The following is a 27,036-nucleotide window of genomic DNA, read 5'->3' as shown; positions in this document are numbered from 1 at the left end:
CAATTGAGCAATAAAGAGTCCTCTAAATTTTGTTTTTCGCTTGTTCTAGGGTGACCGGATTTGGAGGAGCAAAAACCGGGACAGGTCAGACATAAAAGAAGGACTTAAAGACGTTACTCTAACTTTTATATCTGGCCTGGCCCGTTTCTTTGCGTAGCTTTGTGAATGTGTGTTTATATAAATATATATATATATATTTACACACACACACACACACACACACACTTACAAGACTACATATATAAAACTAGCTATGGCTTAACCTCCCACCCTGCACCCCACCCCCACCCACCTCTCTCTGCTCCCCACTTCCTCTCTCTGCTGGGAGCAGACAGGGGACTGTGTTGCCCGACCGTAACAGATAAATTACTTTAATTATTGCTTACTTTGTAGGCGTCTGTTAAAGGAGAGCATACCTTTCACTTATGCTTCCCTAGATGATCTTACCTTTGTCCCAAAAACCGGGAAGTTTGTTTAAAATTAAGAGAAGCGTCGGGACACTGGGACAGTCCTCTAAAAACCGGGACTGTCCGGGGAAATCCAGGACGTCTGGTCACCCTAGCTTGTTCGTTTTCAGTTAGATCAAAGCAGAGGTCAAGTGTCTGGGAATGTCTTCTGACAAACAGCTACTTATTTAACATGAAGACTGGTGTTTACTTTTCCTTTCCTCACTTGCAAAGTGAGGGAATTTTGTAATGTGACCCAAGTGACAATCTTGGTGGTGTGCAGGAAGTATGAAAGGAAAGGCTACAGGAGCTCAAATCTTTTCTAACAAAGAACTTTTAAATGCTTGTAAATAAGTTAAATATTTCAACATATATCAGGAGCAAAGAAAGAACAAATAAGGTATGTTGTTTTTTTGTAGTTCTGAAGTGTGATGGAAACAAAGATTTCAATAGGATCAAAATAAACCAAGACACTTTACCATATAGGTTTAGAAGTGAAGTTCCATGTCTGATGCTAAGTTACCACCATCTCTATGGCCTTACTGATGTAACATTAATGGCAGCACGCCTACTCTTAAAAGTATTCCATCTCCTTTGTTTGAGTGCATTCATATTTATGCATCTTTTTGGCAAATGTGCAACTCTAAATTAAGACCTCATTTCTTTTAAACTACGTTTTACAAACTAAAGGCTTTTCAAGCTAATTATTTCAGGCTCCTTACCTTGTTTAGGCTTAACTGCCTTTTGGGTAAAACTTTGGGTTCACCGTAGATCACTCTACCTCAGTTTTACCTCCAAAAGCAAGTCACGTTGTAAAGTCAGGAGTATATATTATAGTGGAATTATGCAGCAGGACAAGCCCAAATTATGTGACAGTGTTGTGTAAATTACGTGGCAAGAAAAGATAAATTATGTGGCATAGTGCAGCACATTTTGTAATAGTAGTACTTCATTATTTTGTCATTTGTAAACTTGCTAACCCTGTTTGGGCATTGGTCGCACCCCATTAGTACCAGTTTAGTACCTGTATGTAGCAATAAGCAACCAAAAGGTGACTAGTCCAGCTTTTCAAAGGGCCTTCTGCTGCACAGCAACACGTGTTGGTGCATTTTTAGTAACTTTTTAACAGTTTGAGCTAGAAACAATGTTTTTGTTAAAATCCGCAGATTATGCAGCAAATGATGAATGACTTGTCAAATGTGGCACATCTCCAGAGCCGCACAATCTCATAATTCTAGTGGACCTGAGTATAGTGTTAACCTTTATTGCCTGTGCTGTGCAAAGTGTGTCATATTTCCAGTCAGTATTCAAAGTGTTAATAATATATATTATTTGCTTTCTTTGACAGGCAACCAAAGTAGCACCCTACCACAGAATAAAGACTGACTTTGCTCTGTCGTCCTCTGATGACATCTTTGCCGTCACCAGCATGCCCATACAGTGGCACTATCACAGCCCCGAAGAAGAGATCAGGTAGGAAAAAAACAACTGAGTTTAAACAAATGGACAAACTGTGTTCTTTTATTAATGATTTTAGAATTGCTGTTAAAAAACCTTACTTGAAATGGATTAAGGGCACCAAACTAAATTTGGGATGCGAAGGGTATTTCAGTTTTGTACCCGATAGAATGTGTCATCACTTGGTTTTAGTGGCTGGATGAGGCCTGGTTTTGCAGTATCAAAAAGGGTCATAAATGTAGTTATGTACAAAGACACATGTAGTTGCATTGGTAAGACTTCTAATAAGTTGTGTGACTAAATATTGCTCTGCCCTAATTGTTTTGACAGATAATTTATAGAGCAATTGTTCTTTAAAATAAGGCATGGAGTTAATTAAATAAGGCATAGAGTTACATGGGAATGCAAAGACTTATTTACAATGTATGTCCAAAATGGACATTGCATTAGGCAGTGGTTGCTTTTTAAAGAGTGCTTGGTGTACTAATTGTTGCATGGATATTTGTTTAGATTTTGTTTTAACATATAATTGATTATTTTAAGTTGTTCCCTTCATGTTGTGTTTGGAGAGATATTGTATAAATCTTTTAAAATATTTAATAAATACAGTAGACTTAGGTTTGAATAGTTCTGAATGTTTAGTGTTTTTCTATTGGATATTAGCAATTCATTAACAAGTAATTTGTTGTACCGATATTCCCTTCTGTTTGACTAGCAATGTTCAGCCTGTGCTGCTCACTGATGCTCAGGTACTGAGACAAGTCTGTATGTCTATAACACCTATTCTTTGCTTTTCCCACTTTCTGTTCAAACTGGTCGCGGAAGTGGTCTTTTTGAATTTAGATTGTTTATTGCTATCAAATGCTTTATGCAGCACAGGCCACCAGTAAACAGGTAAACCATTTACAAATAGGCAGTCTGTGTACCCTCACATTTGCAAAGAACTTGCCAAAATGAATCCCAAAAATATTTGCAATATACTTCCATTTCAACAAAAGTAGAGGCTCTTCTAAATTGCTTGAATTCTGTACTGCCTCAGACATAGGGTCATTGTTCCTACTAGAACACTTTTTTTTACACGTAAGAATTTTCACCTGCCTGAGCGTTATAAAATTAGCTCTCAGGACTCACCTTTTGTAACGTGAGGATTCTTGCCATCTCCACTAAACCCACAGGTTATGTGAATTGCTCTGAGTACATCACTCCATTGACTTCAATGTACTATTTTAAAGTGGACTTCTGCCATCGTCTTTCAATATGTCAGCCTCCACTTACTCCCTGAAAGATTATGATCCAGACGTATTTGCTACTTGACGTAGCCTCCGTATAGCATTTCATTAAATAAATGCCTAATACAAATGAAAAAAATCACAATATCACCTACATTCTTTTACCACTCAGGCCACTTCACAGCTGTCCTACCCCCACCCATCTAGTTAATATTGATATTAAATACTAAATCACTGCATCAGATCAGAGACATATTTCAAGCCTTGTTGTCACCTCTGTTTTGACGGCATTTTGTTTAAATATGCTTCAGCATTATGGGATCTTTATCATTACTAATAAATATTGAAATATGTCTACAAACATACAGGATACCAGAACACTTCCTTGTTGTCACGACTAACATGGATGCATGTATTAATGTATATGGAATAGGAAAGAACACTATAACCCTACCCAAAGCCTTCCTGTGACCTAATATGCCTAGTACTCTGAAGTAATAAAAAGAACTAGAAAGGCAGACAACAGATAAATTTGGGACTGTGTAGCAGTGACAAGCCATGAAGCCATAGTTTCTGTTTTTGGATACTTCCTCATTTTGAGATTTGCATGAAAATACGGTTAGTGATCCATACTAAATCACAGTTTAGAAGGTGCATGAATGTGGCGTTCTTTTTAAATTGTGAGACTGTAAGGTATGTATCAGTGGTTTGCAAAGTAGTTCCAGTCACTAACCATTTATCCGTTACGAACTACTAAGCTGTAGCCGTAACTGATTTGCAAAGTGGAAGAGATCCTCTTTGAACTCCTTCCCCTTTGTAAATCTGGATGGCAAATGATTTGTGAATGGTTCCAGCATTGGGGAAGGTAATGTGGTCTAGGATCTGCTTGCCCTTTAGTTTCCCAAAATGGAAACTTTTTTTTTTTTTTTTAACCAGCAGCCCCAATTCTTGAAAAAAGGCTTTCAGTTTTTGAATAGATTCTCAGGGATAGTGGTCTGCTGTCCCTTGCAGGCCACCATCCCTGTGATTGCAGCCAGTTACAATGGGGAAGCTAACTGTGACCTGCTTAATGAATTTTAATGAGCAGGTTGGTCTTAGACGCCCTTTTTCCCTATTTTGCAAACCAAGATTTTTGTATGTAGAGCAGTTAATAAAATCTGATTTGATTTGCAAAAAATGGTGTCCATAGCAAATAAAATATTAGTACATCTTGCACAATAATCCACTTCTGCCTAAGATTCCAAACTGAGCACTGACATGACTAACACTGCATGCTTGGTCTCTGCAGCAGCCCGTCTGTCATATAGCAATAATCTGCAACTTCTACTTTTTAAGACTTCTACCTCTACCATAAAGTTGTTTTGCTAAAACAACCTACTTGTTTTTTTAGGATAGTTTGGAATTATTTGCAAAATGCCTAAAAATTGGCATATGTAAAAATGTTTTTGCATAGAGACATTCTTCGTTATACAAAAGTGTTTTGGGATCCAGCAAATGGGTGCAGATGTGCTAATGCTTTTAGTGAAGATGGCCACGATGGAGACCTTGGATAAAAAGTATGCAACGTTATTTGTAAATGCAAACATACATAATATTGTATAATCTGCTTTCTTGTGTTGTCAGCAATCTGAAATTCCTGCTGTGCCTTGATCATGTCTTTCATTGAAATCTATCCATATTAATCCTACTCTTTGTTTTCAGTCTTGGACCCGCCTGTTGGCTTTGGGACTACTTGCGGCGTAGTAAACAGGTAGGCTTTTCGTATTTGCATGAGGTTGGTGCCCTTTTGTAATAGCATAGTTGAAGTAGAAGCTGTATCAAATGTGTTAGAGGATTTAGCTGAAACATTTCCTCTAATAGGTATGTCTTAAAATAAACCCATTGAGTGTCATGCCTCCAGGCTCAATGTACACTAAGCTGATGAACTCCTAGGGTGGGGAAATGCCTTTTGTTGCTCTGTTACATACATAGTGAAGTTTCAGTGAAGTGTGGGTCAGATTATTACTTTTAGAGGCAGTTTTAGAGTGGAAACATACCCTTGTTCTCCTTCTGTAATTGAACGTCAATGCTTAGAGTCATTTAATATAATGCTTGCACGCATGTTGTTTTCTTGACTCTGAGGAAGCTAGTACACAATGCTGGCCTGAGTTTTAAAACTAGTAGATCCACCAGACCAGTCGTATAGTTTATCCTCAGTTATAAGAACATTTTCAAGTTGAATGTAATTGCCTTGATGAGAAGATCCCAAAATCAACCAGTTCTGCTGAGGAATTCATCAGGATTACTTGTGGCATATCTCCCTAAATTGCTGCACTGTGGACATGTCATGGCAGGAGAGATATAAGGAGATGTTCAACTTTCTTGTTAGAAAAGAAAATATATGCAATTTACAGTGATAAACCGGATTCGTCTGTATTCTAGAGACTTGGGCAATGATTTCCATACGCGTATTTGAAGCACTGTTTGAGAACCTGCCACTAACCACACTCTCTCGCACATCCCACACTCGCTACAGCTTTGCACAGGTTCTGCTGGGACTGTGCAGATCTACCTTCCCTGCACTTGATCTTTTTTTTTTTTCCCCAACACGGATCTCAAAACTCTTCAGTACTGATGTGATGCAGTAGTTTCAAATCATCAAGTGTAAAAGAATAGGTTCTCGGGGTCTAAAAATAGTTGTCCACGCTGACGCCCATTGGATAACTTTCTTCTGTGCCTAACATTCCATTGAGTTTGAACTTTTGTCAAAAGTAGTAAAGAGAGGCAACCGAGGTGGAAATGGAGGGCAACATCATCGACCCAGTTGACTGGGGCCAGCCATTTATATCGGTGATGATAGAGCTGTCCACCATGTTTAACACATTAGACCATGTTGACTCACTAACTCCAGTAGTCAAGGTTCCCAGGTTAACCTTAGAAGGTTGTCCATCTTTTCTTTAAGGTAGGCCACAACGGGTGAGCAGAAGAACAACAATTGTCACCAAGTATTGACCCTATTTGTTTGGGTAGTGCTCTCTGCAAAATTATTTGCCCCAAGGCTCTTTTCTAATTGCATTTGTAAAATGTGTAGTGAATTGCTTTGCAGTCATCAATGTGAACACCCAGTGACAATTCGAGATTAAACATCAGGGTCCTGCAAACCGCGCAGAACTCATCAGTGTGGGACACAGTTTGATGTCCTCCAAATTTGAGATCCCTACATTAAAGATCTCGGATTCCCTTCAGAATGAAGTATAAATAATAGACTCATAAACAAAATTTGACCTCCTACCTGAAGTCTTCTTTTAGGAAGATACTATGAATGCTTTTCTACTGTTTTTTCCCAAGGGCAGTGCCATGTAAGCATTTAAAACTAGACAGGCCGGCTTAATAAGATCCATTTGAAAACTTGAAGCCAAAACTTCCCTAATACTGCCCGATTTACTTTTTTTTAAAGACTTGCCTAGCTGACACACTGTCTGCAAATTTAATATGTTCAGTTTGAATCTTTGGGAGACTTCCTTATCATAGTTTAGTTTTCATTCTACCAAATAATCAACAATGATATAGTAATATGTTTATCTCTACAGTGCAGAATGTATTTCATTTATCTCGTGCATCAACAATTGCTGAGTGAACTACTGACTCGATGTGGGTTCGACTTCAAAATTCAGGTTGAAGTCACTGATAAAGCCTGTGCAGTTGTGGCAAACTTGACTCGGGATGGTTAAACATTTCAGGTGTTTTTGGAAAATCGTGTGAAGCCCTCAGTTTGTGAGTGACCCCAAAAGTATTTCTTCTGTTTTGCATCCATTTAGAATCAAGCCACTTTGGAAAATGTGCCATAATTGTCAATAATCTTCGGATAGATTTGTGTGTTGTCTGAATAGGAATAAACAAAAACCCTTTGATGATGGCAAAAATAAACTAGATATTGTTGTTAAATAGGCGTGGACTCAGCTGTGACCCTTGGAGGTCGCCACTATCTATGGGTCTTATCCGCAAACTTTTCAATGGATCTAAATTAGCTACATATGGTAGAATGTGAACTCTGGTTGGAAATGTCCACGTTTTTGATTCGTCTGAACAGGATCTGCAGACCTTCACATGTACACGTGGAACATAGCACTGTGGACAAAACAATAATATGGCTTATCATCTGTTTATGGGGTTCTGCCTTGAAAGATGGCATTAAAGGAGGGGGGTGATCATGCAAAATGTAGTGTACGCTAACAATGCATGCTTTTATTGTTATTCACAAACATTTTGCAGGTTGTTGCTGTAGAGAAAAAAATAAACAGACGAATATACACTTCCGTCCAGATTACCCAATTAATTGTCTTTCAGGAGTGTGCCTAGAATAGGAGTGTTCATGGAATGTTAGGTGTATAAAGATTTCCATGCCTACCTGAGGGAGCTTTTTAGGAATCCTGAAAAGTTGGAAATCTGTACAAATGGTAGGTGGGAAGCTAAAATGCTTAGATTTCCTTTTCTATGATCTGGACCCTATATGCCGGCCTTCCTTCAGAGATATAGCACCATAGGTCGGGCATGCACTTCTGTGCTGATGACACACAATAATATACTAGTCTTTCAACATCTTCTGCATTCAGTATGAAAATCTGCAGGCACATCTGACTGATGTACAGATATTAATGCTTAGCCTTTTTTTTTTTTTTTTTAACAAAGATTTACACCGAAACAAATCGGGAGATGTGTGCAGCATTTTTGAGGCACTCGTGCGTATGTGTAATTCTCAAAGATTTTCTCTAGCATATGCAACTGTCTCCTAGGATATTTACAGTTTGATTATTGTGTTCCCCAAATTCGCTCCTGAGAATTTCTCTGTGAATCTGCTCAACGGTCCTGTGGATCGTGTTCAGTAATGTGCTTCCCAATATCTAACGGTCAGGTAGCTGGTTAAGTCTGCTTTTTGAAGATGTGCCAATTTCTTCATAAATAATGCCATACACCACCCAAAACAGATTCTCTATAGGGTTAGGGCATCTTATAAAGGACTGCATTGCCCTTCACCTTGAAGTATCACAACCCCAATACCAATGACAAGTTACAGTCAATTTAAAATGCAGCAGTATGGTTGGGAGGTCTGAGACATTGAGATAGTCATGATAGAGAGGTAATCGTTTTCATTGGTTACCTATTACTGAGAGTTTAAAAAAAAACTAATTCACAAATGCATCTGTAGAGAAGCCTTCCATTACAAAGATGGGTTTGCCTTCGGTTACATAGATTGCTTTGTGACCTCCAGACATCAGATGTCAAACAATTTGGTATACCAAAAACAACCTTTCCCTGAGTGGTGACTAGACATTTTAAACAATGGGATCTTCCCATATAACCCACCCAAGATGTCTTCTGCAATGCCTTGAAGTACTGTCAGTTCTCCAATGAGTAATACTTCCATTTAGTCCAGCAAATGTTAATTATCATGTGAGAACCAGATCCTAGCGACAGTCAACTTTGAAAAGTGTGATATGTACACTTGCTTCTTCTGTATATTCATCTGTGGCGAAACGCCTCCTAGCCCATTATGTAACAAACTTCAAGAGAATGAGGTCTACTTTATTAGTGAGCTCTTCCTTAAGTATTGGTGGTCAACATTAAATGTGTGCTTGGCTTATGTTGCATATGGCAATGACTTCTACTCATCACATGCTGCTCTCTTGTTGGAATTGCTTCAACAAATGTGACCAAAAGTTTGATTTCACATAATACGCCTGGTACCAAATTTCTATGTTCAAACTAGGTTTCAGAAAAAAAGTATTTCATAATATTTGTGCACACCATGTTTTATAGTTGCTGACCTGCACAAAAATGCTGCATACAGTTAGAGGAGTGTATGCTGTCCTATGTAACACTTAAAAACGTTGTTAACACCTAGTCCTGGCAAAATCTCTTTACACCATTCCAGTGAAATGTTTATGAAAATGGGGTTGCTTATTTTCTTCCCTCACTTAGTAGGAGTTGGCAATCATTCACTTTTATTTCACTATTGCTTTATCTGTCATTGTTTTATTTTACGTCAATCAGTCAGTCAATTAGTCAATTAGTCAAGTTTATAGCGTAGCTAATCACCCATGGGGTCTCAAGGCTGCGACTGTCGTGGGCGTTCTGATCATTTGAAGAGCCAGGTCTTGAGTTCCTTCCTGAACTGCTTCGGCGAGGGGACCTGTCTGAGGTTGATTGGGAGCGTGTTCTAGGTCCAAGCTGCGAGGTAAGAGAAGGATCTGCCACCAGCAGTGCTATTCCTGATTCTGGGGATGGCAGCGAGGGTGGGTTGGGAGGATTGGAGTTGTCTGACAGGGTGTAGAAAGTCAGGCAGTCCGATGTTGTGCAGTGCTTTGCAGGTGTGTGTCAGTAGCTTGAAGGTGATGCATTTGTTGACAGGAAGCCAGTGGAAGTCTCTTAGGTGGGCGGAGATGTGGCTGTGGCAGGGGATGTCTAGGATGAGTCTGGCTGCTGCATTCTGGATTCTCTGTAGTCTTGCTTGTAGCTTCTTTGTGATGCCGGCGTAGAGTGCTTTGCCGTAGTCCAGTTTGCTGCTGACAAGTTCTTGAGTGACCATCCTTCTTGTCTCAGTGGGGATCCACTTGAAGATCTTCTGAAGGAGATGAAGAGTGTGGAAGCACGACGATGAGACGGCATTGACTTGACTGGTCATGGATAGCATGTAGTCCAGGATGATGTCCAGGTTACGTGCGTGGTCAGTGGGAGTGGGGGCATTACCTAGAGCAGTTGGCCACCAGGAGTTGTCCAAGGTGGAGGGGGTCGAGCCCAGTATGAGGATCTCTGTGTTGTCCAAGTTGAGTTTGAGGCAGCTGGCTTTCATCCAGGCGGCGACTGCTCTCATTCTGTTGCTTTTGGCTGTTGATGGGTTGTCGGCATAGGAGACGATGTTTAGGCTGTGCTGTCTGACGATTTTAGCAAGCAGAGCCATGTAGATGTTGAAGAGGGTCAGACTTAGTGAAGTGCCCTAGGGTACTCCACAGCAGGTTTTTTGGGTGCCAAGATGAACGGTGGGAGTCTGACCCTCTGGGTTCTTCCGGTGAGAAAGTCTCGGATCCATTTCAATACCTTGCTGTGGATGCCGGCATTATGGAGTCTGGTGTATAGGGTGGAGTAGGATTTGCAAAAGCTGCAAAGAGGTCGAGGAGGATGAGGGCGGCCATGTCTCGGTGGTCCAGTATAGTGTGGATTTCATCGGTGGCTACGACGAGGGCTATTTTGGTGCTGTGGTTGCTCCTCAGTCAGGACTGGGAGGAGTCTAAGAAGTGGTTTGCCTTGAGGAACTCCGTTAGTTGCATGTTGATGGCCTTTTCTGTTACCTTGGTTGGGAAGGGGAGCAGAGAGATGGGTCTGTAATTCTTCATCTCCTTGGGTCGACCAAGAGTTTTTTTAGGAGCGTGCTTCCAGTCGGATGGGAAGATGGCCGTTTCGATGGAGTGGTTGATAGTCCAGCATAGCTCGGGGCAATGGGTGTGCTGGCCAGGTTGAAGATGTGATATGGGCACGAGTCTGAGGGTCCCCCTGAATTGATGGAGCTCATGAGTTTTTGGGTGTCTTCAGTGAAGATAGGGGTCCAATGGCTTAGAGTCGGTTGTGACATGGAGTCTGAGGTGGTGCTGGTGGGCAGTGGGGCGGGCTTTGGTTCTCCAATCCCTCGTATATGTCCTGGATTTTCCATTGGAAAAAGGAGGCGAGGTTGTCCCAAAGGTATTGAGGGGGAGAGGGGGCGGGGATGTCTGAGGTTTCTGTTCCGGGGTTTGTGAATTCCTTGACTATGGTGAATAGATGCTTGCTGTTGTGTGCGTTGGTGCTGATGCGTTCTTGAATGGCAGCCTTCTTGGAGGCTCTGATGTGCTGATGATGTGGTCTGCTGTTGTTTTGCCGTTCCTCATTTTTCATTCCAGTCGTCTGCAGGCGTGTTTTGACTCTTGGAGTTCTGTCGTGGACCAGCTGGGTTTCTTACGATGCTGGTTTCCGGCAGGTTTTCTAAAGGGGGCTGTGGTGCTTGTGCATTCTGTGATCCAGCAGTGAAGGTTGCGTGCCGAGTCATTAGTGTTCATGGAGTCCAGTGGGGGTGGAGTGGCTGAGTGCACCGGCGAACTGGGTTTCGGTGACTGGGAGTGTGGTGGCGTACGGTGGTCTTCGTGAAAGTGAAATGGACGGATCGGTGGTTGGTCCAGTGGTGCTTGGAGGTGTGAGAGAGGGTAATGTTGTTTCTTGCCTAGAAGATGGGTTCGAGGGTGTGACCTTCTGAGTGTGTGGGCAGGTTGACTAGTTGCATCAGACCGAGGGTGGCAAGGTTGTCCAGGAGTGATGTCATGTTTGGGTCGTGGTGGTTTTAGAGGTGAAAGTTGAGGTCGCTGAGGAGGATGCAGTCTGAGGTGAGGGCGTGGGGGCCGACGAGGTCAGCGATGGCTTCGCTGAACTGGGACAGGGAGGTTTGTAGATGAGTGTTTCAGAGGGAGGTATTCGAGTTGGTCTTAATTTGGAAGTGTAGGTGTACAGGTGTGGTTGGTTGGCTCTGCGTTTCAGTGGTGGTCGTCAGGGGGAGGGTGTTCCTGTAGACTGTGGTAACGCCTCCTCCTGGTCGATTGACTCTGTCTTTGTGGACGATTTTGTAGCCATCGGGGATGGCGATGGCGGTGTCGGGCTATGATGGGTGTAATCCATGTCTCTGTTAGGAAGGTGACGTCAGGGGTGATCGAATCTAGGAGATCCAATACTTCTACTGCATGTTTGACGAGGAAGTGGGTGTTGAGGAGTATGCAACTGAGGTGACCGTCTGGGTTCGAAACGGGATGATGTGGTGTGTGGAGCAGGTGAGGAAACATTTGTTTCAGGAGAATGTTCCTTGAGTATTCTTAGGATTGGCTTGGTGGCAGGCTGCGGATCTTCCAGGGTTGATTAAGGGTGTGCAGGGTGTTGGCGTTGTACCGATGGGTGATGTGGGAATCCGGGTCTGAGGCGCTGGGCATGGTCCAGGCGCGGATAGACACAGACAGGCTTGTCTTTGGCGTGCCAGCGGCGGCCGCCATTAAGAAGGGGTGAGATGTGGGAGGGGATGGTCAGATGGGAGGCAGGAGGGTGGGAAAGAGCATCGCAGGGAGTGGGGGCGGAGCCGAGGGTGCAGCAGAGGCAGGGACGGAGCATAGGACCACACAAAAGCGCAGAGAGAGGAAAAAGAGTAAAAATAGAAAAACAGCGTCACAAGGCAGCAGAGACAGACAGTTACAGATGGCCACTAGGCCACCAGGCATGAGGCGCAGGCGGGTGCTTGCGGATGGAGGTGAGCCTCTAACTGAGAGTTAGGCAGGCTCTCACCCAGATCAGCAGCTGCAGAAACAGGTGGAGCTGCGCAGAGAAGAGCGAGCAGATGCTGACCAGAAGGTCAGTGGAGTCGCTCTCTCACTGTGCGGCGGCCGTCATTAAGAAGAGGACGGAGATGAGGGGCCGGTCAGCTGGGAGGTGGGAGGGCGCGAAAGCTCATCTCAGGGAGGGGGGCAGGGCTGCAGGGGAAACAGCGATGGAGTGTGGGAACGGCGCTGAACAATACAAACAATACATAAGCGCAAAGAGATGAAAAAGAGTCTGTATTTCAGGTTGTTTTGCAGCCCTCTTAGCTATTTCTTACATTGTTTTTGTCAGCCTCCTGGCTATAGCCATCTGCAGCTGCTTCTTGGTGTCGGATTTTGGGAATTGCCCCTCACCACAATAGCAGGCTTTAAAGTGCCCACCGTCCAGCATAGATGTTGTTGAGAGAGGAAAAAGGGTCTCTATTCTCATACTTGGTCATCGTGGACCAGGCAGCATGTCGATAATGCACCTGGGCCCTTCTGTATACAGTGGGCTTACAAGAGTGTCACCTGTGAGTAGACTTTCAGCCACCAGGCAAGCTGTCATTCACCCAGAAAATATCCATCACTCTTCAGAAAACCTGTGTGTTCAAAGTTGGGTATTTATGCTATGTTCTTGACAGTGTCAATTACCATTTACTCAATGTTCTTAAATCACTGTGTTTCCTGAAGACAGTGAAAAACCTCCTACAATGACCTTTGTTAGTCGGTCGACCTGTTTGGAAACCTGTATGGCTAATTCCCATCCTACCTCCCTAATACCTGCTCAGCGATAGAATGCCGTGTCCCACTGCACAACTTTATTGAAGGCTCCTACATTGAACTTCAGTTTATGACTGAAACCTTGTTACTTAATAGCCCCGTTTTAGTACATTTATAATATCCAATGTAATTAAAAGTTTCGTTAAACCTACCTTAGGGCAGAGGGCAGCCTTTTGCTGATTAAAATTAATACTCTTTATCTCTATTTTATCTTGTGAATCACTAAACAAAATCAAACTGTTACAGATGCGCCTGCATGTTTGCTTCTTCCAGGTAACTGAGTGTTTTTTGTTTTTTTTGTTCTGTCGACCTCTAACATTTGGCTGCAAATATCAGTAACTTGATCACTGAACTCACTGTAGATTGAACCTCACAATACTTTGATGTTAATGTATAGGTAGATGCTGAAAATAAAAATAAATACTAATAGGGTGACATATCTAGGCTTTACACATCTAGATGCCACCCTTTCAAGATTCACAGGTCCATGCATGAATTCCTGCTCCACTCCAGGTTTTTTCTTTGAATACTGGGACTTGTAATCTTGTTTATTACATTATAAAATAGGACTAGCAGTCCCAGAACTCAAAGGACAAAAAGTCTGAGAAACTTGGCTGCTATGCAGATATGGGTACCACGTCCTCGAAAGACTACACCTTAGACTTAATTTCAAGTACTCATATTCAGGGCATTTTCCTCCTAGCCCAATCTACTGGTTTAGCACTTTTTTCTACCCCCTTTCCTTTATTTCAACTAGCCTTTTACTGTGACAGTAACAGACCAAACAAAGGGCCTTATTCAGAGCTTGGCAGATGGTTTAATTTGTCACAAAGGTGGCAAATATCCCGCCCGCCTTATTACAAGTACATTATAACTAGAATTTTCTGGTTTCTGTTTTCAGTTTTCTGTTTGTTGGGAGTCCAGTGGCGTTTCTTCAGTGTTTTGAAAAACTGTAAAAAAAAATCAGTGGTTGTTAATGTTAACTATTTATTTGCTCTCTAAAGAAATCATGGGGATGGTGTATTTCCAATACTTATATGTAATTTGTTTCCCCTTCCTATTGTCAATTCTTCCTTCCTGCTTTCATGCCCCTAGTTCCTTTCTCTGTCTTTTTTCCTTCAGTTTGTTCTTACAAGTGACTTTGCATTACTTTGTTCTTAGATGTGACTTTGCATTACTTTGTTCTTAGAAGTGACTTTGCATTACTTTCTTCACCTTACTCCTTGCCTCCTTTTCCACCACTCAGAACTTCATTTTCAAGAAGGCCAGTCCCACCCCTGGTCCAGGATATGCATGGATACCAATATGTCTGCATTTAATTTAGATTTAATTAGAGTGGATAAAAGGTTAATTAATTTAAAACACAATCCTGCTGCTGTTTTCTTAGACAAATTATATAGGTCGACTAAAGATTTCCAACTAAGGACATAAGATATGAATTGTGGGATGGTTCGTGCTCTTTTATTAAAAACCAGTACCATTCTGCCCCGTTCTTTCTCTTGATATAACACAAAAGGACTGGATACTGTAATCGCAATTTTCAATTTCCTATATATGAAATCACAAATAGGTATTACCTATTTGCGATGTCATAAGCACAGGCATCAAGCATTTCGTAAATGCGAAATGGGCATTTAGGAAATGCTATTACCATCACCTCCAAGTTGAGGGTAACCATGTGCAATTTACATAAAATGCATTAAAAATGCATTGTTAAAAATGCCGTGTAGCGCACACATGCCCCTAGGGTATGTGTGCATTTCACATGTGACCAATTAATTTTTGGGGTGCATCAAAGGGGGCCCTTGGCCCTACGCAACCTTGGTTTTGCATTTCCTAATTTGCGATTCCCTAATAAGAAATTGCAAATTGGGAAATTCAAAACCATTTGCACCTGTGGGCCTGAAGGCCCATAGGAACGAATGGAGTCGCATTTCTTAATAGAAGTTCCCTTATAGCGATTGCGACTCTGTAGGAATCGCCTTTAGGGAATCGCTATTTTGTTACATTCCATTTTGCATTTCCTAATTAGCGATTACCTAAAATATGCTATTTAGGAAATGCAAAATGGAACATTGATACATCTGGACAAAAGTTTTTTTTCTAGAAGCTGTTGGTGCTTAATATGAGCCCCACACCTGTGGTCTAGAGCCTTTCTGGATGGCTTGTTGATCTCTAAACTGGTTAATGATATTTGATGAAAACTGGATTTCTCATAGGAGCACATGTGAGGCGTCAGTTCATGTTTGTTAATGTGAACATCTGAAACTTCACATGTGGACCTCCGAGAAACCTCACAACAAATGATTCACTCTCCATGCAAGTTAAAGAGGTATAAAAACAATGTAGAAAGACCTTGAAGACCCCTCTTTGACCTTGCCCCCTAATCTGTCCTGTCTGCAACTCTAACCTCTGCTACTCAAAGATAATAGGTTTCAGTTTTTAAAAATGCTAATAGAAGTAAATTTAATAACATCATATGCACCTTTGTACTAAGTGATCTATTCTGACTTGTGATTTTAGGGGGGATTTCTGCTGCCTCTCAGTGGTGGAATCGACAGCTCAGCGACCGCTTGCATTGTGTTTTCCATGTGCCACCAGGTTATTCTTGCTGTGAAGAACGGAAGTAAGTGTATCTTCATTATTGCTACATAGCACAACTGAAGAGGACTCTTAACTTTTATTTATAAAGAAAATAAGAGATCAGCCAGCCACCAACTAAAGTTTTACTGGTGTGATCTTATAATCTGTACTCTGTTTCTAGCCCCACATGTACACTAATGTGTAAATTTCAGGCGCAAAAATGGTGGCCCTGTGAAAACATAGAATGCATAAAAAATCTGTTTCACAAACATGGACCCCAGAGTCTTTAACTCAGAAGAGCATCCCTTCTGAGGTACACTTGTTCTGCTTCGTCACTCTTTCTGACGGCACCGGGAGTTAGGAAGATGAACATTGGTGAAGGTTGATTTGTTTTGCTCCAGCTCCGACCATTTGGAATTTGAGTATTACTTTCACATAGTTTTTTACATCAAACATCCCCCAATTGAAGCCAAGTTGCATCACAACTTCTGACAGTGCCATATCTGCATACACACACATACAAGCACACACACCGTTTAAAAATGCTCTGTTTATAGGCTGTAAAATAGCTCAGTGAAGTAAGTACTCAATGCTGACATCGTGAACGATCGAGGGGTAATGACATTTGAAACCCAGCAAAGCCGACTTGGCTTTACATCCTTCTGAGGTCGATAAATCAAGTATCACTATATTAGAGCATAAACACCCGTTATACATAGTGCCTAGAAATGGTACTGTGTATTAATCGCTAGGTAACTATCACAGATTATAATCCCTCCAGAACAGAACTCATTGAACGTTGCAATCAAAATATGGAAAGCTGTGTGAGTTATAGCTCCCTGCAGAGACTGTGACTAGAGATGCCTGTGCAGCCTGAAGGCACAGTTCCAAATTTGGACAGCGCTAGCTCAGTTTCATCCATCCAACTTTGAAAACAATGTGCCATTGAGTTGACTAATGATACCCGTTTACTCTATGCCCAGTGAGGCCCTTAGGCTAGGAGTCAACGCCCTAGTTGCTGTGGCCTGGTAAGGGAAACGTGTTATCCTCAGAACCAGCTGTAGCAATCCCCAAAACAAGGGGGTGTCGCCTCTGCTGTGACTAGAGGCTCAGCTATGTCTTTGGAAAGGTCACTAGACACATCACAAACCAGTCTGTCCAGACTCCAACCCTACTGAGCCGAAAATGACAAGGCAGCAAGAACACAGATTTAGAACTTAATAGCTAATAATTTACAGTGGCATTTCCTTTGCCTCTGGGGCATCTCCTCTGCATAGCACATGAGAAATATTCCACCAAACTCTTGTTGACGCTGTTCCTGTTAACTTTACCATTTGTGTACATGAATTCTGAGTACCATGGCATTTCACGTTTATTTCTCGTTTTTGCCTCATATCCATATACTAATTTGTGTTTAATGTAAACTGATTAACCCCCCCCGACACACACACACACACAAGGTACTATACAAACATATGTGTCTTACATGTTATCGGTTACATGCATATCGATAATTAGAGAACATACAAATAAAACACAGATACCTTTTCCAAAGACCAAGGAAATAGAACAATTTTAATACAGAATTCAGCAGTATGTTTACCTTTTTCAATTTGTCTTTGTTTGTTTCAACTTTCAGTCATACAATAATAGATAAAACATTTAATAAGTATATCAAAAAATATAAAACAACAGTCTCATATGTAACGTGTAGACTTATGAAGTGCAAACGGAAATACTTGTTTGACCTGCAGCTGCCTGCCAACATCCTAACAAAGTACAAGTGAATGGCAATAATTTCATTATGGTTAACACCTGGTCAGTTTTGCATGGCGGCAGGCAGTCCCCTCACACGTGGCCAGACTGGCTATATATATGAAGCTATTGAATTAAAAATATGTTCATCGTCTGTCCTAAGACAGACCAGCAGTACCGATCCAATACATTTGATCCTGTACAATCTAAAAAGGGGCAGAATCCATCTTTTTTTATGTGCTTGGTCATATTTTGTGCAAAACAGTAAAAGGCGCAGTAGATCGTCCTTCATGCCCAAAACTTAAAATCTCAATATTCACCACCAGGGTTGAGCCTTGAGAATCTAACAAGGTATTCTCTGGTCGGCAAAGTACCCAATCTAAAATTAATCTAAATATAACGTTCTGGCAGGGCAATGCCTTTCACTGAAATACTTCCCCAGTATACTTTCTGACCTTATCTTGGAGTTTTTTCTCCCACCTAACCACAAAGTAACGCTCCTTTACAAGCTGTACAGTGCCCCGCCTTACCCTACTTGGGTCGGTCCATAGGAAAACCATCTGCAGTTCATTTAATGTGGGTTTTACATGATCCAGCCAACTGTTCCTACTTGGGCTGCCTTCAATAATCAGTGTCTTCCAGGGATTATAGGTAAATTGTTGGCTTTGCGTATGTCACCACTCTAATCCGGTATAACACTGGTTTTACGGCTGCTACTTCTGCGATTGGTGTAAGGCTGAGCTCAGAATAAAATGCTAACAAGGGGATGCTAGGGCCCAATCTTGACAGGGCCCTAAGAAAGTTGTTTTCAGCCACTTGCAGTGGGTGTACGTTCCCATACCTCACGGATCGGCCCCATAAAGTGCTGATTTTACTGCCTTAACATTTTACATTTGGAGGATGCTGCTGATACCCTGGGCACCTGGCTTGTGCCTGAATTTTGAAACTGCCCTGGAGGTCTGGCTTAAAACTGTAGTTACCTTCAATATGGGATTCTTCCATTGCAATTTCTCAGTAACCCGTATCCCCAAATAATCATACTGCTTGACACACTCAGTGTGCTCACCATCTATCATTTGCTTCCTCCTAAAACTGGGGGACGGACTCAGCACCATACTGTGTTTTGTTGCAGTTGATAGGACCTTCTTATGACCGTAATCTACATATCTCTTAATAATGTATGTATTGCGTTTTTTATCTGAGCCATCAGGACTGCATCATCGGCGAACAACAGTATCAGGACCTTTTCTCCTTCTATAATAGGCAGGGGCAGCCTTGCCATACCCGTAACTTGGGGCTAACAAATGCTGTTATTAACAACATTGGTTCCAGGAGTAAAGAAATAAAGAAGGGTGCCGCTCCTCACGATTGTAGAAAAAGAAGAATAATTATTCAAAAATCTGTACACAATAAATATTGCCTCCACATATTACACTGACATGTTTTACAAAACAATCAACCGTGTAAAATAATACAAAAAACCCTAGGACAAAGACATAAGAATAGAAAATGACTATAATGTACCAAAAAGCATCAGCAGTCCCTGCATGGATCCAAACAGTTATCTGGGACATGGAGTGAATCCTTCCTACACTGTGACCGGCACCTGCACAGTCACATTTAGCCTTTGCACGAGTCTTTGTTCGCTTGATTCCAAGTGACTGTGTCAGGTTTAGATTTCAACGTATGTGTAGGCAGAATAAAGGTCGAGTTTATCTCAAACTTTGTGGCTGTTTTTTTGAGCCAGACAAGATTACTAGAAGGAGTGCATAATAGAAGTTGATGCGCTCTAAAATGTTTTTGTCCTGATGATGACCCGGTGAACAACAAGGGTCGAAACGTCGACGCCTGAATAAACAAATGGACACATGCAGCGACTGTTGATGCTTTTTGGCACATTGCAGTCATTTTGTATTATTATGTCTTTGTTCTACCATTTTTTGTTTTGTTTTACACTGTATATTGTTTTGTAAAGTATGTCAACGCAACTTGTGGAACTAATATTTGTGTACATATTTTTGAATAATTCTTCTTCATTTTGTATCATTGCGTGGTGTGGCACCTTTCTTTATTTTGTTACTCCTGGAACTAATGAGAGATTTGGTATAACGGAGACTTTCTTTTGATCTTATTCATCCCCCCGTATTCGTTCACGTCTGCTTCTTTTTCAAAGCACTTTCAAAGCGCTTGTGTATTACAGGTTTTAACACTAATAAAACCATACCAACGTGACCTAAACCTCTCTGACTTTTATCCCTTTCACCTCTTTCTCCCACAGTCGCTTTCATGGTGACCCCACCTCTGGGGAGGCCTATAGAGACACAAAGGTGGGCTGTGTCCTCGACCAGTCCCAGGGAAACACAGAGTTCAGCAGTCATTGTGTAATCAACCTAATTTTAGTCTTATATGTTTGATGTTTTCACAAAAACATTGTTGTTCAGCCCCAATTATTTTCATTTCTTTATTGCATTGATGTTTGTGATGTTATTGGTCCAGTTGGACCAGTCCTGATTTTTGTTTATGGCTTTTTTTTTTAGCGTTTTGATGGCTTTCGTGTCTAGCTCACTTTCCTTATTTACTGGCTTTCCTCCCTATTTTTAGTTTTGCCCCACCCAGGAGCATTTTGTTTTCATTGTGTTTTGATGGGATGGCATGTATTGCTCCTCTGTTAATTTTGCCTTGCATTGCAGTGCTTGCTCTTTATTGCCTAAACAAGCAGCCAACTTAAAATATCTTTGTTAACTATTCCAGTATGGCTCCCAATCCATGCCTGACGCACACTTTCAGTCAATTTTCTTATGCTTTAAAAAAAAAATCATTCAGAGATGACCACTGCAGATGTGCTTGCATCTGCTGTGGCCTTCTTTAAATGGATTTTCATAAAGTGCTGGAAAACTGTTTTAAAGATATCTGCTGCCCCTGCACTCTCACAATAGCTGCCTAGAAAAAATAATCATTGGCAATTTCCATATTTTTCTCTGGTGAAAACTTTGGGCTTTGCTAATGCTTGTTTTGTTTGTAAGTGATAATTGACTGAAAGCTAATTTTCGTGAATGTTGTTGCATTCAAAACTAACTGCAACTGTAGGAAGCTGGCCTGGTGTGTGGTGGGTACCTAGGGTGCTTACACCTGATACCAGGTCCAGGTATCCCCTGTTAGTGAAGTATAGGCAGTGTCTAGAAGCCAGGCTCTCTAGAGGTAGCTGTGGATGAGCAGCCAAGGCTTATCTAGGAGACATGCAATGCTCATACCAGCCCACTGTAGTCACAAAGCATTTACACACATGACAAAAAAACTCACTTGTACAAAAATAAAGATACTTTATTTTTGGAACACAATACCACAACTTACTAGAAGGGCAACCCTCCAATACGAGGTAAGTAATACACTAAATATATACACTAGTAAACAGTAATAGGCATAGAAAAGGTTAGAAAACAGTGCAAATAGCAATAACCAATAGTGACCCTAGGGGGAGCCCAAACCATATACTAAAATGGAATACGAACATAGGACACCCACCTAGGTAAGTGGAATGTGTAGAGGGGTGCTGGGAGTACTAGAAAACCACAGAGGTAAGTAACACCGTACCCCCCAGCGACCAGGAAAGCAGAAGTAAATCACTGGAATTTCCCCAAACCACCCAAAAGGAGGAAAAAATAAAAACTCAGAAAAGACCGCAAGAAACCAGCAGTGGATGCCTGGAGAAGAAGAGCTGTGGAGAGAGGGGACCAAGTCCAAATGTCACAGTGGAGTCCAGGAGGAGTAGGAGCTACTACAAACCCAGCTGTACTTGGAGGAGTTGCTTGACCGTGAGGAAGAACAGGTCAGCACTGCAGCCCTGGAGCCAGAGAAGATTTCCTGTTGGATGCAGAAGATGTCCCACGCTGGAGTGAAGATTGCAGATGGGTGTTGGTGCAGGAATTCCACCATCAAAGGCAAATATTGCAGTTGGGGAAAGTGGTGCTGCCGGGGACCAGCAAGGCCCAAAAGGACTCATCCCAGGAGGGGAAGTCAGAGGGGACCCTCAGCGTCACAGAAGGCCCACAGAGCTGGAGGCATCGCCCACAGGACGGGATACAGAAGCTGCAGAAGAAGCCCATCCAACACTACAGAAAAGGATCCCACGCCACAGGAGAACCATGCAGAGGGCTGTGCGTCACAGGAAGGAGTGCTGTGGACTAGAGCTACACATCGCCTGAAGATCCCTGGGTGGAGATGCAAACAAGCCTTGGCAGCTGCAAGAGACGCAGTGCAAGGGGGTACTGTCCTGCATGGGAAGGCAAAGGCTTACCTCCACTAATGTTGGACGGCTGGCAGAGAGGCCCAAGAGGACTACTCCGGACCACCACCTGTGATGCAGGATCCGCGCAGCTCAAGATGAGGGGAGATCCACGCACCCGGTCGTCGTTGCAACAGGTGCCTCTGGATGCAGGGGAGTGACTCCTTCACTCCAAGGGAGATTCCTTCTTTCTTCTAGTGCAGACTGAAGACACGCTACCCTCAGCGGATGCACAGCTGGTGGAAATGTTGCAGTTGCTGGCAGGAGCCCTGAAAACAATGTGGCAGAAGAGTTCTTCCTCTTGGAGGCAGATTGCTGGGTCATGGAGGTTCCAGTCACAGTTCCGGAGGCCAGAAGTCGAAGTGGAGATTGCAGAGGAATTCTGCTGGAATCTTACAAGCCGAATTTGAAGACCCACCCAAGAGAGAGACCCTAAATAGCCCTGAAAGGGGGATTGGTAACCTAGCCAGGTAAGCACTTATCAGGTGGGGGCTCTGACGTCACCTGCCTGGCCTGGCCACTCAGATGCTCCCAGAGTTCCCTGCCAACTTTGGAAACAAGATGGCAGAACCCTCTGGAGGAGCCTGAGCAGCATCCCTGGGGTGGTGATGGACAGTGAAGTGGTCACTCCCCTTTCCAATGTCCAGTTTTGCACCAGAGCAGGGACTTGGTGGTCCCTGAACGGGTGTGGACTGGTTTATGCTCAGAGGGTACCAAATGTGCCCTTCAAAGCACACCAGTGGCTTGGGGGTGCTACCCCTCCCAACCCAGTTACACCTATTTCCAAAGGAAGAGGGTGTTGCCTCCCCCTCCCAAAGGAAATCCTTTGTTCTGCCTTCCTGGGCTTGATCAGATCAAGCAGCAGGAGGGCAGAAACCTGTCTGAGTGGTGGTGGCAGCAGCTTGGGCTGCCCGGAAAACCCTGTAAGACTGGTGGTAGCAATGCTGGGGGTCCTCTAAGATGCCCCCAGAGTGCACAGAATCATACTTCCAATACTTGCAACAGTATTGGGGTATGATTCCGACATATTTGATACCAAACATGCCCAGGTTCGGAGTTACCATTATGTAGCTGGACATAGGTAGTGACTTAAGTCCTGTACACGCGTAAATTTGGGTCCCTGCAGTCACAAAGTCCAGGAAAATGGGCCTAGAGTTTGTGGGGGCACCTCTGCCTGTGCAGGGGTGCCCTCACACACAGGAACCTGCACCCTGGCCTGTGGGCTGAGAGGGCCTACCATAGGGGTGACTTATAGTGAACTGGTGCAGTGATCTGTAGTGAAAACGAGCACATGTACCTGTTTTACGCAGGCTGCAACGACAGGCCTGCAGAACCTTTTACATAGGCTCCTTATGTGTAGCAGAATAACTGCTGCAGCCCATAGGGATCCCCTGGTGCCCCAGTGCCCTGGGTACCTAGGTACCATATACCAGGGACTTACATGGGGGGACCAGTATGCCAATTGTGGGAAGAAAAAGGTACAGCTGCCAAGTTAGAAGGGAGAGAGCATAATCACTGGGGTCCTGGTTAACAGGATCCCAGTGAACACAGTCAAACACACTGACAACAGGCAGAAAATGGGGGTAACCATGCCAAGAAAGAGGGTACTTTCCTACAGCAACTGATCATGATACGGCTTGGCAGATAATTAATCTGCGTTTTCACCACGTATCAGGTTGCAGAATACTGTTGTGCAGTGCGAGGAATCTCTCACTCTTGCTGAGAAGTTCACACACCAGTGTTGTTAATTCAGTAACTTCCAGACATGCAGTCTTCGGGTTAATTGCTGTTTAAATTAACTCAACACCTTAATGTGTGTTCAACAGATCTGTGTTGTATTATACATCACCACTTAACATGAGAACCCTACAGTCACCCTTGCCCGAGAGTTCATAGCCGAAAAAATAAATGTTGAAAATACTAGTGGCCAGGTAATTTTTTAATAGAACTAAAAGAAAAAGATAAATGCTGACCAAATTTGACAAATCGGTATAGGAATACTTACAGAAATGTAAACAAAACAACATAAAATAGAACTGCGCATATTAATTTATTTTTTTTCATGCTATGCTTTTACGTTTTTTAACACGCTATAACTAGCTCACGAGCCGATACTGAAGAGGTTATTTCCCCCCCTTACTACTGCAGATAGACAAGTGCTGTCCGACGTCCGGTGTCTGGTGCGTGATGACGCATACACGCCAGGGGACCCCCGGGAGTTGTGCCAACATGTCTTCACCACCTGCTACATGGCGAGCGAGAATTCCTCCAAGGACACTTGCAACATGGCGAGACTGCTGGCAGAGCAAGTGGGCAGGTACTGGGCCATTTCCACTAGACCGGGGTACTCTGTCACTCAAAGAAATGTGGAACACAGCATTCAACTTCTTCTGGTATCTGGAGTGTGGTCAGTTGCAGATCATAGGGGGCACATCTGGGTAGATCTCCTTAGCACCAAGAGGAATAATCTGTCGCGAAACCTCTTTGGGGGAAAAGGAGAATTGGCAGGTGTCTCACTGTGTGCAACAAGTTAAGCTCCTTCAGATATGGCCGGTTAAGTGTCAGATAACCCTGTTAGAGTTATTCTCATCTACAAGGGAGGACTATTTAAAGATACAGCTCACCAACATGTCCCCTAGAAACAAAGGATAAACATACTTTTGTTGTTTTCAAGCATACAGTTTAACATAAATAAATCTTTGATATCAGGATGGTAGTATATGTTATGCTAATCTCAGCAGTTATATTATAAAAAAAATTAACCTTAGGAAAATCCCAATCATATTTCGTCACCTTTTCCCTACATTCCCCATTTATTTATTCTAGTGCCTATCTAATACCTACATATTTGTTCTCAGCCTTTTGATTGTTTTATTGGCTGAATGGTTATTAGAATTCCCTAATTATTTCAGTGCCAACATACCTTGTAAAGTCATTATAGTCTGATATCAGCACTTCAGCATGTAACTTAGCACATCCCTTTAAACTTTCTCCTTCACTTATTCTCTTTGGAGAGTGGGGGAGGAATTCTTGAGCAGTTTCTAGTATCATTGCTCTGGAACACTAGCAATGCTTCTGTTGCAGAAGCACATGGGAAGCAGGCAAGCATAGCCATTCCTGTTTCCTTCCAAGTCGGATTTGTTCGAGGCATGATGGCCTCGTTCAGTAATCACTGCAAGCATCTTTCAAAGAGTGGGAGGTTTTTAGTAATCTGTTTAGTTAGCACGACTAATTTCAGGATACAGCTCTGAAAATAATATAATGGTCCTGCACAAGGCGCTAGAATTACCACTCAGAATAGCACAAGACGCTAGAATTACCACTCAGAATTTTAGTTTTCTAAGCTTTGTCTGCATCTTCTTTCTGACTTTTTCTCAACCTCTCTCTCCCGCACACACAGCAAACACATAGTACCTTCATGTTGGCATACAGTCAGGCTTGACTCATATGTAACATGTTTGTTTACTAGAAAAATCCCTGCCACATGTGGCAAGAGAGGAGCTACAAACAAAGGTTTACTGCATACTCTTGCTGTTTTCTGCCTAGAAATTTGGTGTCTTGAGTCTAGTTTGATTCTTTTACTTGGACTCTTGCATAATTTAGTATAAATGTCAGGCTGAGCTGGTCATGCTAGTGAATGGCCAACAACAAGGCAAATATTATCTGGCTGAAATTAATCATGTATATACATTTTTCTCATGGATATTTATTGCAGAGATCCTGGAAATTTGATTTGATGTTACTATGCAGTGGTTAGACAATCCTTTTATGATTTATTCTATCATCTCCAAGTCTTTTGTGCAATTCAAGCATTGCATTTACATTATGGACAACTGTCCTTGTACAGACCAACCTTCTTCATGATGCTTGGAGATCTAAACCGCTATGGTGCTTGAGCAATCAAAATCATCAGCGTTAAACCCCAGCCGCTCCCCTCTGCTTCTTATAAAAATAATTAAAAAAAAAAAAACTCTGCTGCATTAAAATTAACTACATGCCTCACTTTGAAGGGAGTTCACCAGATTCCCACCCATATTTGCATTCCTAGGGTGATTTTTTTTATTTTTATTATTATTATTCCTGTCCATCTTTGAGTTTTGAAGCCTTCACTTCTTTTAGTTATTTCTTGTTGGTGCCAGACCGGGTTTGGCATTTGTGTAGTTTAATACTGTGCACACTGCTGTCGTGAGATGGATATACATGCCGGGGAAGTTGTGAGCACTTTGCATGCTCACTGTGCCAGATTCCCAACAAAACTATCCTCTCCGTGGAAACTGTGGAGTGGGGCGGGGGAATAGTCTTGCACCATTGGTTGGGTTTTTAAAGAGTGTAAGTATTAGGGAGAGCATGTTTCATCTTTAATGCTAACAGATTTTGCTTTCTCCACTACCCCCTTCTTGATATTTTCTGCTATATTTGCAGGACTACCTTGGACTTTATTCGGCATTTACGTTTTTGAGGGCTTTTGGTGCCTTGTTTTTTAAGGATGCTTTTTGGTGTGTTTCTTCACAGTTATCCCATGGTATGGGATAGGTTCACACTGTGGTCCTTCAGACTTTGGCATCTTATCAGGAGTCTGAGGGTTGAGCTGTGTTTTACAATAAGAGCTGCTCCGTAAAGGAAACTTAGTTGCCCTCATATTAGACTTCTCAGTTGCGTTTGATACTGTCCTCTGTTCTACTGGAGTGTGCAGACGCCTTCAGGCTGGTAAGGATCTTTTCTGTCCGATAGATATCAATTAATTTTCATGACTACTCTTAAATCTAATTCTGTATCTCTGTCCTGCAGAGTCCCTCAGTCCAACACCCTCAGCTCCTCTGAACACAACAGTAATATATTTTTGTTTTATCGAACTCAAGTAACATTGAGCAGATGAGTCAATTTCTGCTCATGCATGAGCACAGGTGCCCTCTGGCTGAGGAGGAACTACCTCAAGATCAGTTACAACAAGAATTAAATTCTTCCCTATAGTACTCAGTCTAATTTTTGCCCCCTATCTTGGTGGGCTTCTGAACTAGGAGTTCCCACTGCCGCTCACGCAAAGAATCTGGGTATCGCTTTCAATCTAAATCTTACCATGTCTAAAGAAATCAGCCAGGTTTCTGGCATCTGTTTTAGTCTTCATGGCCTGCTCAGGAAAATCCTTTCTCTTCTTCCCAGTT

At 42.5% G+C, this 27,036-nt stretch overlaps 1 protein-coding gene across 1 annotated transcript in view; it reads left to right on the top strand.

Moving 5' to 3' along the window:
• NADSYN1 (NAD synthetase 1) overlaps positions 1 to 27,036 on the top strand; it is a 154,966-nt gene that overhangs the window by 68,638 nt on the left and 59,292 nt on the right. The window contains exons 11-14 of the mRNA XM_069221909.1: positions 1,795 to 1,919; positions 4,835 to 4,883; positions 15,778 to 15,880; positions 24,023 to 24,191. Of these exons, the coding sequence (XP_069078010.1) occupies positions 1,795 to 1,919; positions 4,835 to 4,883; positions 15,778 to 15,880; positions 24,023 to 24,191 (446 nt within the window). The remainder of the gene's footprint in view (positions 1 to 1,794; positions 1,920 to 4,834; positions 4,884 to 15,777; positions 15,881 to 24,022; positions 24,192 to 27,036) is intronic.

This window comes from Pleurodeles waltl, chromosome 3_1, assembly GCF_031143425.1.
Source record: "Pleurodeles waltl isolate 20211129_DDA chromosome 3_1, aPleWal1.hap1.20221129, whole genome shotgun sequence".
NCBI lineage: Eukaryota > Metazoa > Chordata > Amphibia > Caudata > Salamandridae > Pleurodeles > Pleurodeles waltl.
Note: the sequence above shows the minus strand (reverse complement) of the source record. Positions and strands in the feature narration are given on the sequence as shown.